The 16609-nt window shown below is 42.7% G+C and overlaps 1 protein-coding gene across 1 annotated transcript in view; it reads right to left on the bottom strand.

Annotated features, from left to right (window-relative positions):
- Positions 1–16609, bottom strand: part of LOC115461845 (proline-serine-threonine phosphatase-interacting protein 2-like) — a 156556-nt gene that overhangs the window by 76894 nt on the left and 63053 nt on the right. Inside the window, exon 4 of the mRNA XM_030191901.1 lies at positions 4879–4985. Coding sequence (XP_030047761.1) covers positions 4879–4985 — 107 coding nt within the window. The remainder of the gene's footprint in view (positions 1–4878; positions 4986–16609) is intronic.

Here is a 16609-nt window from a genome sequence, read left to right on the forward strand (position 1 = left end):
ACAACCACCGTCCAAGATAAGTAATTTTTATACAATTGGACTTTTTTTGATATGAAGCATTGCGTGTCCGCCCTACATGAATGTTTATAAGGGTGAGATGGTATAATAAATATGAAAGTTAATAACGTGGAGTTTTTTTAAAAAGACTAATGATTAAGAGGTTCCCTCTCTAATTAAAAGGTGTGTCCTTTACTAAGAGGTGTATCCGGTTTCACTGAGGTCTTTTTTTTCTCCACCTTTTTTCAATTGATTTCCATCTACCCTTGAACACTCATAATTAATTGTAGAATTATTTTTGGATTACTGTGGATTGAATATTCTACCTATTCCGATATTTTAGAGAGATATATGCTATATCCCCCATTAATGGCAACATGCTAATTTCCCAATTAGCACAGGGCCATTACCATGGGAGCCCTTAGTGCCACCTATTTACTTAGTGGTAAGGGCTCCCACACTACTCCCATGGTAATCGGGCAGCATGCAGCAATGTGCCCCCGCTACCTGATTAGCGCAAGTTGCACCTACTCTCCGCCCATGGGCATGCTTCCCATACTGAAAAATAAAAATATATATATATTTCAGCACAGGATTAGCGCATGCTGAGCAGCGCACTACCGAGGAACACCTCAGCACATTCCGCAGTATTGCTTTTTAGCACGCAGGAGTCACGTACTAATGCTAGTAAAAGGGCCCCTTTATTCAGTAGACTGTTTGAAACCTGTGGCCTTTTTCTTAGCCATAATAAGAAGGCGGTAGAACTAGAGGACATGAATTGAGATTGAAGGGGGCAGACTGAGGAGTAATGTCAGGAAGTATTTTTTCACGGAAAGGGTGGTAGATATGTGGAATGCCCTCCCTCGGGAGGTGGTGGAGATGAAAACGGTAATGGAATTCAAACATGCGTGGGATAAACACAAAGGAATCCTGTTTAGAAAGAATGGTCCCATGGAATCTTAGCGGAGATTTAGTGGCAACGCCAGTAATTGGGAAACAAAATTGGAGCTGCGCAGACTTCTACGGTCTATGCCCTGATCGTGACTGAATAGATAGGGATGGGCTTGAGTGTAAATTAGAAGGGGCTTCGACGTTAGCTTCAGAACTTAGTACAAGAACAGTGCTGGGCAGACTTCTATGGTCTGTGCCCTGAGAAAGGCAAGGACAAATCAAACTCGGGTATACATATAAAGTATCACATACTATGTAAAATGAGTTTATCTTGTTGGGCAGACCGGATGGACCGTACAGGTTTTTATCTGCCGTCATTTGCTATGTTACTATGATAAGTAAGATGGTGTCAGCAAAACAGAAGTACAAATTTTGAAAAGGGAATTAAAGACATTTCCCAGATGGAAAATAAAACTTTTTTTTTTATTGAATTTTTGAGGGAGCCTAGTGACTACCAGTGAAGAGGTTCACGGAATTCATCCTACTTGCTCCAAGGAAGAAAAAAATTATTGAAGAAGGGTCTCATCACCCCAGAAAGCATGCTGTAGCACTGAGATTTTTAAATATATTTTTCAAAAAAGTCTCAGAAGCAAAACTGAAAATTATTTCTCTGAATTCAAATTAGTGTCACAGCAATAAGTTTGGGATACATGTGTGCACCCTGTTACTCTTTTAGTTCATTCTGATGCAAATTCGTAGAGTTTTTGCCATACAAAAATAGAAACACCATCTGCCTTGACTGTTTCCAGTAGTTAAAAAAATACCTCTGTTTTGTGGCAAGCTTTCTACACCCATTATACTATGTAGAATGCCAAAAATAAAAGCAACAAAATCCTTTATTGAACTGCAGACCACAAACAGTTTAAGGAAGGAAATATTGATAATTTTACAAGCTTTGGCTCTCATGACTGTGTACACACACCCTTTTTTAAAACAGAGTCTGCTTTGAATGCATCTATAAAATAAACCTGAAGAACTTGAACACTGAGTCAGGGAATTTTCAAGTTCCAAAGGCTTTTACAAGAATAAATAAAGCTGCTAGAAATTAGGGGAGAAATGTCTCCAGTTGGCAAACTTATTTTTGCTTCTTGACAAATTCACATTTCTTCTACTATGGCTCCTTGGAGCAGGCCATAGTAGGACTCTTCTTTCTGTCAAATAATTCTGAGACCAAGGATAAAAACCATCTTCCTCTTGGTGATATACAAATACATCATGAGAGCAAGATTCAAAGCTGTTTTACCAGTGGAAATAGACTGGCTGCTCATTACCCCAGCAGTGTGTGTTGTTATTTTCTGAGAGTACACACTTTTTAATGCAGCATTAATTTGTAATTTGCTTATTGCACTGGGGAGCTAAATGTTTCTATTAAGCTTACTGTTATCAACTCCCAGATCCAGGAGCTTCTGCATGGCAATAGACAACACTGCCATGGAGCCCCAGACTGCCATAACATGCAATTACTCTTGCAAGTGAGACCCTTCTCAAGACAATGCAGTAGGTGAAGGAAAGCAAAAAATACTATTCACAGAGGAGGGGATTAATTTTGCTGTGGAAGGTTAGAAGGTAATTTAACTGGCTGCTAATTTATGCAGCAGCTACACACATTAACCAGTTTTCAAAGAGAATGTCTATGCATAATTTCCCTTTGAAAAACTACCCCATGGAATGTATGCACATATATTTACAGCTGCTCTTTGGACTAAGGGCCACAACAGACCTTTCAGATCACAAAGGACTGAGGATTTTACTGATGGGAGAGTCCCCCATCCCTGCCCAGCAAAATCCTTGGTTTTTCCAAGGATCTGAAAGGTCCAATGTAGCCCTTGGTCCAGTATCTCTTTTCAGTCCTCATGGTCCTGTCTCCCCTCTCTCCCTCCCCTGCATCTTCCCCCTTTCCCTGTGGTTCACCATCTCCCCTATTTCCTGCTACTACAGCTGTATCTTGGCAGACCACATCCAGCACTTTTCGTCCTCCCCCTTCCCCCTCCACCATTGTCCTGAATCTTCTCCCCAGAGAAGAAATGCTACCTTTCGTTGGTCTGGAGTTACCCTCTGCCACATCCCACCCCCTCTGGAAACTGGATTCTTGGTGGCAGTGTCATGTAAAGAAGTATACCTGGGAGTTGTCAGCATAAAAATGGCACTGAAAGCCATGAGAGGATAATAGCGCTCTAAGAGAACAAGTGGAGAGAGAAAATAGAAGAGGGCCTAGGGACAAGTCTAGGTACACTGGCGGATAGCAGAACAACATTGGAGAAAGAACCACTAGAGGACATACTCCTGTTTCTGGCGAGGATGCCAACATTCAAAGAACTACAGTAGCCCAGATGTGGCAAAACTATAGCCTGTACTGTACTAGCAATCTAAACTATGTTGGAAAAAAAGATGATCTTATAGCTCTAAGCTGTCGTAATTCAGCAAAACACCCCTTTGCACAAATTATCAACTTGATGCTCCGTAGATAGTTGTCGATCCAAAATAAAATCTAATACTCTAGATGATTTATCAAAGGGTATTTCTCCTTGTTTTAAAGACTAGATTTTATGTAACTCTAGTTACTGAGGTGCCAAAATAGAGCAGCTTGGTCTTAGCTGTGTTTTTACTTTAAATAAATTTGAAGATGCCCAATAGTGGGTCTTTGAAATACATTCAGAAATTAAAACGCCTACATCAACAACATTCTTTGGCAAAGGTAGTAAGATAAAGATGTCATCAAGAGGCAACATAAAATAGTGAATTATCCATGGAACTTAAAGATGTTAAGCAACGCTGGTGACAAAGGTGAGCCCTGAGGAACACCAAAAATAGAACTCCAAGCAACTGAAAATTTCCTATTCTTCCTATCACTGTATTGCCTGTTGCTAAGAAAGCCCTTGAACCATTCCAAGACATTTCCAGCTAATCTCAAATCACACAACCTATTTACAACTAATGCATGGTCCACAGCATTGAAAGCACCTGAAACATCAAATTGCATCAGAACAGATGGAATATTCTGACTTAATAAGGCCTTAAAACTTTAGTAACCAATGTCACCAATAGAGATTCAGTACTGTGCATGGGTCTGAATCCATATTGAGACTCATGGAGACACTGATGTGAGTCTAAACAGGACATTAACTGTGATGCAACTATAGATTCCATTAATTTAGTGAGCCAAGAGATACTAGCAACAGGGTGAAAATTAGACACTTCAGTTAATTCTGAACCATTTGATTTCGGAATTGGAGTTAGAACTATTTTCCCAAGTTCCTCAGGGAAATTACCTTCTCTAACTAACACATTTAGTAATGACATTATCCAATCGACTAATTGAGTTGGAATGGTCCTTAGTAAGTAGGAAGGACAATGATCATGAAAACAAAAAACTTAACTAGCTTTCTTAAAAGGGAATTTACCTCATCAGATATAACTTTACCAAAATCAGACCTGCCATTTGGAAGCCCAGTCCCTGTATTAAAAGACTGTTCCAGTTATTTCTGGCCTGGGAATATGCAACAGTGTCCTGAGGCTTCTTCCAAAACCCTGCATTGTGGCTTGAAATCCAGCCTTAGATGAGGGCCAGGACTTGCTTGCCCTCTCTCCAGCAGCTCCATACATGGCTGATCTGGGCTGCTAAAGACCAGTTTTATTTTGTTACATTTGTACTCCGCACTTTCCCACTCATGGCAGGCTCAATGCGGCAGGCAATGGAGGGTTAAGTGACTTGCCCAGAGTCACAAGGAGCTGCCTGTGCCAGGAATCGAACTCAGTTCCTCAGGACCAAAGTCCACCACCCTAACCACTAGGCCACTCCTCCACTATGTTTTGGGAACTGAACTGGAGACCCTTTGCAAAGTAGTACACAGTGCTGCTACTAAGTCACTGGGCTGCCCCCAAATATTCTTTTCAGAAAGGCCAGATGTTAACTTGGAAAATATGCCTCACCTTTTTCCGCTGCAGCTTCTGCCTTTCCTTGAACTCCTCCATCTTTCTGGCCTCATCTCGTAGAATCTGTGCCAGCTGGATATGACATTGTCCCACGTTCTCTATCTCTGCAATCAATTTGATTTCATGTATGAAAATGTAATATTTTACTTATCACAATACCTTCCACTGGTCACAGTAGAAAAACAGTGTACAATAACTACCAACACAGAAATATTCAATAGGATTATCATAATATCAAATCTCCCTCACGCCCTCCTTTCTCCTGCTACCTAATGCCTAAGAGAGAGTATCGCATGATCTGGTCCACACATGTTGTGGTTATACTGGAAAGAATGAAGTGGCCTAATGGCTAGAATGGAAGACCTGGTTTGAGCTCTCTTCTTCAAAATGATACAAGGAGCATATAAATGATTTATTTGCTCTCTGCTTTTAGCTAATGCTTGCTGCTATCTTATATCTTTCAGAGCTCCTTCTGATACCTGCTGTCTCCTCACTGTGGTAAAACTTCCAGACTACCAAGCCCACCCATGCCGGAAGTGATCTCACAAAAGGTGGTACTATTTCTTCAAAGAACCTTAGTGGTGCATGCCACATAGGCAAGTGCCGCATGGACTAGAGGGCATGAGTTGAAGCTACAGTGTGGTAAATTTAAAACGAATCGGAGAAAATTTTTCTTCACCCAACGTGTAATTAGACTCTGGAATTCATTGCCGGAGAACGTGGTACGGGCGGTTAGCTTGACTGAGTTTAAAAAGGGGTTAGATAGATTCCTAAAGGACAAGTCCATAGACCGCTATTAAATGGACTTGGAAAAATTCCGCATTTTTAGGTATAACTTGTCTGGAATGTTTTTACGTTTGGGGAGCGTGCCAGGTGCCCTTGACCTGGATTGGCCACTGTCGGTGACAGGATGCTGGGCTAGATGGACCTTTGGTCTTTCCCAGTATGGCACTACTTATGTACTTATGAGCATGAACAAGGAGCAGGTCCTGTTCCTTAGTGCGCTCCTTCATGCACACCCTTTTTGTTGTTTGTTTATGATGAACTATTCTACCCATTTTTTTTTTTTAGTGTCTTTATCTCCCCCCTGCTCTGCACTTTTACTATGTGTTTCTCGCAGCCAATTCCAGTATTCTGGGGTTACAGGCCACTTTCCCTCAGAATCTGTCTTCTCGCTCATCAGAACAATATCTATACCCTCTCCCCTTGGCCAGCCCTCTGGCCTACCTTCCCTTTTCTCCCACCCACACACTCTCAATTGGACTCCTTAATACTCGTTCCTTGCAGAACAAATATTTTCTCATTCATGACCTTATTGTTTCTCATAAACTGGACTTACTCTGCCTTACGGAAACATAGTTATTCAAGACAGATGATTTATGTCAATCAGGCAACACCAGTAGGTTTTTCCTACCATCTCGTCAATAAGCCTGATCGTCACAGTGGGGGTCTCACTGTTATATATTCCTCTAAGTTAGGCCTCTCAGGCTTTGCTTCTGACTCATAGGGCCCACTTGAAACCTTGTAGTTTTCTCTTGTCTCACCTCCACCCCTGCATTTTTTTTTACTTCTCTACCTCCCTCCCCCTTTTCTTTTCAATTGCTGCAAACCTTGCTCGCTGACCATTTTACCTCTCATACTCATTCCTAGTCTTTGGAGACTTTAATATGTTGAAGACCAAACCTCTCACTTTATTCCAGAGCTTCTTAACCATTTTTCTGATCTAAGCCTGGTCCAACATGTGGATGAACCCACTGATCGTGGGGGGGCACACTCTATACTTGATCCTCTCTTCAGCCGACTCTATCCCCTTCCTTAGCCCAGTCTCCCTCCCCTGGACAGATCGCTCTCTCATCTGTTTTACCTACGCTCTGTGTAGCCTAGTGGTTAGTGCAGTGAAATTTGATTCTGGGGAACTGGGTTCAATAAGTACCTGTATATACTATGTAAACCGCTTTCAATGTAGTTGCAAAAACCACAGAAAGGCGGTATATCAAATCCCATTCCCTTTCCCTACAGAGATACTAGCAATCTTTATGCTGACTCCTTATTGGCCAACATGCTCGTTTACCCTTCCATCTTTCACCAATCTTCCCCTGGAGGTTCAAGTGTCTTCCTGGAACTCTGAACTTCCTACTGCTTTCAACACCCTGGTCCCATTAGTCCCTCGCAATACTAGGGTGCTTCAATTACCTTGCACACAATGGTACACTGCTGATCTTCGACAGATGAAACAACAGCTCCATCAAGCGGAACGTAAGTGGCAGCATGATCCCTCAATCACTCATCTCACAATCTACAGGTCAAAAGTAAGATCCTATAAAACTACACTGCTCTCTCGGAAAAAGGAGTACTACTCCGCCGAAATTTCAAAAGCCCCCACGTCATCTAAACTCTACCAAATCCTTCGGTCACTTACCACTTATACTCCTACTACTACTACTATTACTACTATTTAGCATTTCTATAGCGCTACAAGGCATACGCAGCGCTGCACAAACATAGAAGAAAGACAGTCCCTGCTCAAAGAGCTTACAATCTAATAGACAAAAAATAAATAAAGTAAGCAAATCAAATCAATTAATGTGAAGAGGAAGGAAGAGAGGAGGGTAGGTGGAGGCGAGTGGTTACAAGTGGTTATGAGTCAAAAGCAATGTTAAAGAGGTGGGCTGTCAGTCTAGATTTAAAGGTGGCCAAGGATGGGGCAAGACGTAGGGGCTCAGGAAGTTTATTCCAGGCGTAGGGTGCAGCGAGACAGAAGGCGCGAAGTCTGGAGTTGGCAGTAGTGGAGAAGGGAACAGATAAGAAGGATTTATCCATGGAGCGGAGTGCACGGGAAGGGGTGTAGGGAAGGACGAGTGTGGAGAGATACTGGGGAGCAGCAGAGTGAGTACATTTATAGGTTAGTAGAAGAAGTTTGAACAGGATGTGAAAACGGATAGGGAGCCAGTGAAGGGTCTTGAGGAGAGGGGTAGTATGAGTAAAGCGACCCTGGCGGAAGACGAGACGGGCAGCAGAGTTTTGAACCGACTGGAGAGGGGAGAGGTGACTAAGTGGGAGGCCAGCAAGAAGCAGATTGCAGTAGTCTAAACGAGAGGTGACAAGGGTGTGGATGAGGGTTTTGGTAGAGTGCTCGGAAAGAAAGGGGCGGATTTTACGGATGTTGTAAAGAACGAAACGACAGGTCTTGGCAATCTGCTGGATATGAGCAGAGAAGGAGAGAGAAGAGTCAAAGATGACCCCAAGGTTTCGAGCTGAGGAGACAGGGAGAATGAGAAAGCCATCAACAGAAATAGAAAACGGGGGGAGTGGGGAGGTGGGTTTGGGGGGGGGGGGAAATGAGAAGCTCGGTTTTGGTCATATTTAATTTCAGGTGGCGTTGAGACATCCAGACAGCAATGTCAGACAAGCACGCCGAAACTTTGGTTTGGATGCAAGGTGAGATATCAGGGGTAGAAAGGTAGATTTGGGAGTCATCAGCATAGAGATGGTAGGAAAAGCCATGGGATGAGATTAATGAACCAAGGGAAGAAGTGTAGATAGAAAAGAGGAGGGGACCAAGAACAGAACCCTGAGGTACGCCGACAGGCAGAGGGGTAGAAGTAGAAGAGGATCCACCAGAGTGAACATTAAAGGTGCAGAGGGAGAGGTAGGAAGAGAACCAGGAAAGGACAGAGCCCTGGAATCCAAGTGAGGACAGGGTATCGAGAAGTATGCTGTGATCGACAGTATCAAAAGCAGCGGAAAGATCAAGAAGAATGAGGATGGAATATTGACTTCTGGATTTAGCCAGTAATAGGTCATTGGAGACTTTAGTAAGCGCAGTTTCGGTTGAGTGGAGATATCCCCTGTAACATCCCAGATGCACAAACCCAGGCACAGTTCTTCAAAAACAAGTTCATACAACTTTGTGCTCTTCTTGCCTTGTCTTCGCCATCAGCATCAGCTACTCTATCTCTGACCTTGAGACCTCCCCCAATTAGAGTCACACCACCCTCCACCTCCCCTAACACTGTACTAGCCTCTTTCAGCCCCCTGTCTCAATCTGTACTCGATAGGCTTATTTTTTATTTTAGTTACATTTGTACCCCGCGCTTTCCCACTCATGGCAGGCTCAATGCGGTTTAAATGGGGCAATGGAGGGTTAAGTGACTTGCCCAGAGTCACAAGTAGCTGCCTGTGCCTGAAGTGGGAATTGAACTCAGTTCCTCAGTTCCCCACGACCAGAGTCCACCACCCTAACCACTAGGCCACTCCTCCACTCCAATTCAATTCACAGCACCTCACAACCTGCAACCTTCCTGCCTGGTTAAGCGTTTCTTATCCACATTCATTCCCTATATCCATTCTATTGTTTCTCTCAGTCTCTCCATGGGTTTTGTGCCAGACAGCTGGAAAACTGTCTACATCCACCCCCAAAAAAGGACCTAGTTCACTCCCTTCAAGACCCAGCCAACTACCGACCAATAGCCAATCTCCCATTTTTGGCAAAGCTCACCAAATCCATAGTACACCGGCAAACATCGAAACTGGTTTTCAAAAAACAAATATTACATTCTCACCAGACTGGTTTCTGTCCTAATCACAATTCTGAAACCACTGTACTAGGACTAATGACTTATATCCTTTCCCATCCTAACAAATCTCATTCAGTCCTCCTTTTATCCCTAGACCTTACCGCAGCATATGATTTGGTAGTTCACTCCCTCTTGCTCCTTCATCTTTATCAGATAGGGCTTCAAGAGAAAGCTTATGCCTGGTACAGCTCTTACCTAGCCCACCGCTCCTATATAGTGCTGACTACTCAATCTGATTCAACTTCTGGGGTACCTCAGGGATCCATCTCGTCCCATTATTTTTAATGTTCTCCTAGCCCCTCTACTGTTCTTAGCACATTCTCTTGGATTTAATACATTTGCCTATGCAGATGACATCCAACTATTCTATATTCTAGACCCTTCAAGTTCACATGACATTTCAATCTTCAGTACTAAGCTCACTCACTCACTGACTGGTTCCTGGAAAACAAATTGTTTTTGAATCCTATGAAATCTATCTTGCTTCTCATTGGCAGTAATAAAGACACTTCCCTTGCTTCATCTTTACTCCTTTCCAACACCCCTATTCCTCTGGCCTCCAGTATCCGTATCCTTGGAGTTGTTTTTGATGACAAACTCATCTTTCACAAGCAACAATCTACTATTGTCCGCCGGTCATTTTACAAGCTAAAACTGATTTGTTCTATTCGTTACTTACTCCAGCCATTGGCACTCAATGTCCTTATCCATTCTTTAATTATAAGCCAGCTTGACTACTGCAATTCACTCTATAAATCTCTTACATCAAAGGAACTCTACCGCCTTCAAATTGTCCAGAACATGGCTGTTAAACTTATACCTGGTGCCCGGAAATATGACCACGTAATCCTCCTTCTGAAGACATCCCACTGGCTGCCACTTCCTCAATGCATCATCTATAAAATACTTTTAGTATTTGAAATCAGAAGTACTGCAGAACCCTCTCTTTTTTGGCTAACTTGCTGTCTCCTTACATCCCTGCCCGTGCCCTCCACTCATTGACACAGCAATGTTTGGTCGTCCCTACAATTAGAGAAGACACTCATGCGATGATAAGGCACTGCATTTTTTCAGTGAAAGGCCCTGAGCTATGGAACCAGCTCCCAGAACACCTCAGAACACAGTTCATCCTGGACCATTTCAAGGTAGATCTGAAAACCTACCTTTTCTAGAAAGCATTCCGCTAGTGTCAAACACAGGTACCGTAGGACCTCTGGTCAACCCCTTACTTAGTGTGTGTCGTTATTCCCCTGCTTTCCTATCATGAATATTGTAATTCATCCCCCTTACCCTCTTTACTGATTGTCTTCTTTCGTTCTCTTTTTCGCTTCCCTGCCTCTTTCTTCTACTACTATGTAGACTGTAAGCTGCATATCTGGCATCACTAATAGGCGGAACAGAAAGCACTGAATAAACTTTAAACGTGATATCTGTATTCAGAGAAAAGTCTCTACACAAAACTAATTTATGTTAGAAAAGATTTTTTTGCATGTAGGTAAGATGCAACAAAAAATTAAACTTGAGAATTATCAACCATTTTAAAGTAGTATTTAAAAAGGACAAGATCTTTGAGAGCAGGCCTCTCTGAACAGCTGTTTTCTTGTTTTATAACAAATGAAAGCAAGTATTGGAGGAGGAATTCAAATCTTTATTGGTGTGAGCAGAACAGTGGTGGATATTTGGATTAAATGCAGTAAACCCAAATAGACTCAATATGGTCTTTGATTGGAGGAGGGTTTCTTTTTTAAGAAATTAATTAAATTATTATTTCTTAGAGAGTTCTGATTGGTAGGTAAGAACATGTCTGTTTTCAAAATGGTAACTGATTAGAGGTCTTTGATGACTGAAGATAATATCATGTGACTTATGAAAAAAAAAACAATAACTTCTACTGGACAGAGTGAACTTAAGAGGCCTGTAGAAGGATATGGTCCTTTTATATCTGAATCTTTTGGTGCAATGTGATGCACTTTAAGTGAAAGTATATCGGGTTTGTTTTTTTAAATTCTGGATCCACTAGAGTGTGGGTATTATATTCTGATACCTAACTAGCCTTTCATAAGAACATAAGAATAGCCATACTGGGTCAAACCAAGGGTTCATCCAGCCCAGTATCCTGCTTCCAACAGTGGCCAATTCAGGTCACAAGTACCTGGTGGAATCCCAAACAGCAGCAAGATTCCATGCTACCAATCCCAGTGATAAGTAGTACATACAGTGTTGAATTAGTTGTCTGACTTTGTGAGGGATATCGTGGTTTTAGTGGAGATTCAGGTTTCAACAAAGGACATCACACGGAAATGGTGCTTTTGACGGTACAGGAGTCCGGTGGGACAGCACTTTACAGAACCAGGACACCGTACCAGTGATTTCACAGTGAGAATACTGAAAGGTAACTTTAAAACAATACAGGAACGTAAAACCTTTGAAATCAGAATGATTGAATATTTTAACACCCAATGGATAGGACTTAACAAGGATCTGGGTTTTCTAGCCCACTGTAAACCATAAGTTGTATTTCACTGCTTATCGCCCTCTCCTCCCCTCCCCTCCCCTCCCCTCCCCACAAACATCCTGCTAGACTATGGAATGCTTTGAAGTCCCCATACACATCTCCTACCCACCTTGCTAGACCATCTATGAGGGACTGTTATATACACTGTCAGCTAACACATTTGCTTATTTCTGATCTGATGAAGAAGGGCAACCTTCAAAAGCTAATCAAGAAGTGTATTAAGTTATGTCCAATAAAAAAGGTATCATCTTATTTTCTTTTCCATGTTTTAATTTTGTTTGATTTCTATTGATGGTACAGGAAAAAGTGTTCCATTTAAATAAGGTTTAACAGGTAATATGGCTACTATTGGATTTGGAATCCACTTTAGATTTGGTGTATCATGATTTGCTACTGCACCAGTTTGTGGAGATAGGAGTAGCAGAGGTCACATGGGTTTGTTTCTTTGGGATAAAACTGCCTGGGTTCTAGTGAATGATCAGTTGTTGGCCCCCATTTAAACCACTCTGTGGGCTTCTGTCACGATCGCCCCCGTGTTCCCTTACCTCCGTGTCAGGGTCCTGTGTGGCACACTCTGCTGCCTTACATGCTGCTCCCTGCTCCAGCCTGCCGACAGCTGTGCATGCTCTTGTGGGGGAGGCTAGATTCGGGTTGACGCTGCTCGGGTCTGCCCCTCACTGACATCATCACCCTGGGCCTTCTTCTGCAATCACTGCTCTCTGCCTCTTTGCCTTGCAACAGGTCGTCCTGGTTCCAGTGTCCTGTACAGCGTCTGCTTCCAGCACAAGCTTCAGCTTCCAGCCCCGGTTCCAGCTTAGCTTCAGCTTCCAGCCCTGGTTCCAGCTTCCAGCACAAGCTTCAGCTTCAGCTTTCAGCCCTGGTTCCAGCTTTCAGCACATGCTTCGGCTTCCTGCCCTGGTGCCAGCGTCGAGCACAGCTCCTGCTTCCAGTCCTGGTTCCAGTTCTAGCACAGCTCCCACTTCCAGTCCTGGTTTCAGCTCCTGCACAGCTTCAGCTTCCAGTTCTGGGTACAGCTTCCTGCTTCCCTCAAAGCCTCTAAGGGAGCAATCCCTTCTGCAGGGACTCACCCACAGCTGTTCCACCGCGGTCCAAGGGCTCATTCATCCTAAAAAGTGACCATTTCCTCAAGGATCTTTTTTATCTCCTGTGCTGTTTAATATCTTCTTGCAACCCTTGGCCTGGTTGATTCAGTGTTTGGGATTTATGGGGTTTTTTTGTATTTATTTATTTATTTTATTGCATTTGTATCCCACATTATCCCACCTCTTTGCAGGCTCAATGTGTCTTACAATACATTTGGTTTTACAGAGGGTTTTGGGTTACATGGTGGTGAAATACATGATAGTGTTAAAGCAAAAGATAGTATAGAACATTTCTGGATAAATTAAAGATTGTACAGTTACAAGTGTTGATCTTTGTGATATATCTTGTCGAAGAGATAGGTTTTCAATAGTTTGCGGAAATTGGTCAATTCATAGACAGTTTTCAGGTTACGTGGCAACGCGTTCCAGAGCTGCGTGCTCATATAGGAAAAGGTAGATGCGTGCATTAATTTGTATTTCAGGCCTTTACACTTGGGAGGATGAAGATTGAGGAAAGTGCGAAATATTTTTTTGCGTTTCTGGGTGGAAGTTCTATTAGGTCTGGCATGTAGGCTGGGGCGTCACCATGGATGATTTTATGGGCTAAGGTACAAAGTTTGAACGTGATGCATTCTTTGAGTGGGAGCCAGTGTAGTTTTTCTCGTAGGGGTTTTGCGCTTTCGTATTTTGATTTGCCGAATATTAGTCTGGCTGCCGTGTTCTGGGCTGTCTGGAGTTTTTTAAGTATTTGCTCTTTGCAGCTGGCATAGAGTGAGTTACAATAGTCCAGATGACTGAGTACCAATGATTGTACCAGGTTGCGGAAGACATTCCTTGGAAAAATGGTCTAATTCTTTTTAGTTTCCACATTGAATGAAACATCTTTTTATTTATGTTTTTCGCATGATTCTCAAGTGTTAGGTGTCGGTCAATGGTGACGCCAAGAATTTTTAGGGTATCCGAAACTGGTAGACTTAGTTTAGGTGTGTTGATAGTGGTAAATGTATTCTTATTGTATTGAGAGGTGAGTACTAGGCATTGGATTTTTTCTGCATTTAGATTCAGCTGAAATGCATCTGCCCAGGAATTCATAATGTGTAGGCTTTGGTTGATTTCATAGGAGATTTCCCTTAGGTCTTGTTTGAATGGGTTTTTTGTATGCCAGTGATATCCAGCTAGTTTATAACTTTGGGAAGAATCCTGGGAAACATTTAGCAATGCTAAATGATGGGCTGAGGACGTCTGAGGGAAAACTGGCTTTGAATATTAAAATGACAGAATTCTTGTTAGGAGGAGGAGATTGGACAGCAGCAGAAGATAGCTGGGTGGTTCTGAAGTGGGGCTTCTTGAGCTAGTGAAGGAGGTGTGGGTTTTGGGACTCTGGTGGGATCATTGTTGGTCTGCTTAGAGTTAGGTGCATAATGTGGTGGGGTCACTTTATGGGAAATTGAGGACCCTATGGAGATTGTGTTCTTTATTGGTTGCAGAGATGTTTCATATGCTGGTACAATGATCTGTGTCACCAGTCCTGGACTACTGCAGTGGATTCAGTGGCGTAGCCAGAAGGCAATTTTTGGGTGGGCCAACAGGTTGGATGGATGGGCACCTGATATGCCCTGCCCACGCCCCTACTCCTACCGCACACCTGCCCTACTCCCAATAACTTACAAATCCGTGAGTGAATAACTAATTCAAATAGACACAGTTTTCAGGCTCTCTTAAAAGTAGCTAAATCCCCAGGAGAGAAAAAAAAACCCCACACACACACAACACACGATAAGCCAAAATAAGTCCCCATACTAAAATACAATGCTGCCTCATTATTATCCGGTAACAAGTCACTTTTCCTTTGCAGCTGTTTTCATGATTTAGAGTGTTGTACATAAATTCCAAAAGCAAAAACATAAAGGTAACCATACTGGGTCAGAGTTGCCATCCTGGATGCAGAAAGTATAAAACAAATAAAACACAAACCCCCACCACCAGCAAAACTAAAACAAACCAACTTTTACTTGTAGAAAAGCTTTGCTGCTTTCGTTCCTCGGCAGTGCTGCGATTCACACAGGCACTCTGCTCCCCTTTGCCGCATCTATCTGGTCCTCTCTGATGCACTTCCTGTTTACTTATGGCCAGATGGGCACGGCGGGGGGGGGGGGGGGGGGGAGCGGAGCTGACTGTGTGAATGGCAGCCGTCAGAGCGCTGCCGGCAACAGGCAAAAAGAAGAAATCTGCAGCAGTGGCGTACCTAGTGTATTTGACACCCAGGGCCGATCATTTTTTAACACCCCCCTCCTCTATATGAAAAAAAATATTTTTAATAATAATCCACGACTCACACAACAAGGGTGTACCTAGGAAAACAACCAAAATACAGAAGAACACCTAGGAAAAGGCTGCATCTTAAACACTGCAGTGAGCACTAGAACATCAATGCACCATTAGTAAAAATGATCCTGCCAACACAAAACCATGTCTTTTTCACATTGAACACAGATACATCCTCACCAAGTTTAGAATAAGTAACCACAAACTAAAAACAGAAATATGCAGACAAAAGTTAAACTGAACCCCCAATAAGTCAGATTCTGCATACAATGCAACACCACAGAAACAGAAAATGTCCCCTAGTACTGTGCAATATAAAGACAGCAGATGTAAATTTGAAAAAACTGACTAATACCAATCACCACTTTACAAATTAACAAACAGAAATAAAACAAAAAAAAAATGGAAACTAAGAGGATACCATTTTATTGGACTAATACATTTTTCAATTAGCTTTCAGAGGCCAACACCTCCTTCCTCAGGTCAGTATGTTACGGTATCCTGTCCTGACGATGGGGTTTTGGTCTCTGAAAGTTAGTAAAAAATGTATTAAAATTAGTCTAATAGAAAGATCTCCTTATTTTCATTTTCTATTTATCACCACAACTACAATACTACTTTATCCTAAAGCAAAAAAATAAAATAATAATAATAATAAATCTTTTTTCTACCTTTGTCGTCTCTGGTTTCTGCTTTCCTCATCTTCTCTTCACTCTCTCCCTTCCATCCAGCATCTGCTCCCCCTCTCTCCCCCCCTCCCTTTCATCCAGCATTTGCTTACTTTCTCTGCCTCATCCAGCGTCTGCCCTTTCTCTCTCCCTTCCATGTAGCATTTGCCTGCTTTCTCTGCCCCTTCCATCCACTGTTGCACTCTCTTCCATTCTGTCTCTGCCCTCTCCCCCTTTCCACTGGTGTCTGCCCACTTTCTCTGCCCCTTCCATCCAGCATGTGCCCCCCTCTGTCCTTTTTACATAATGCATGCCAACATCTCCCCCTCTCTCCATCTTTATCTCTCCTCTCCCCATCCATCTTCTGCTTTTTAGTATCTCCTGTATATTTTACTTTTCTCCTTCCCCTGTGGCCCGGTATCACTTTCCCTCCTCTTTCTATCCTTCTTCCCCCTTCCTCTGAGGTCTGGCATCACTCTCTGCCTCTCCACCCCCTCTTCCCCTTCGGTCTAGCATTGCTTTTCCTCCTCTGTCCACCCT

Source organism: Microcaecilia unicolor, chromosome 2, assembly GCF_901765095.1.
Source record: "Microcaecilia unicolor chromosome 2, aMicUni1.1, whole genome shotgun sequence".
Taxonomy (NCBI): domain Eukaryota; kingdom Metazoa; phylum Chordata; class Amphibia; order Gymnophiona; family Siphonopidae; genus Microcaecilia; species Microcaecilia unicolor.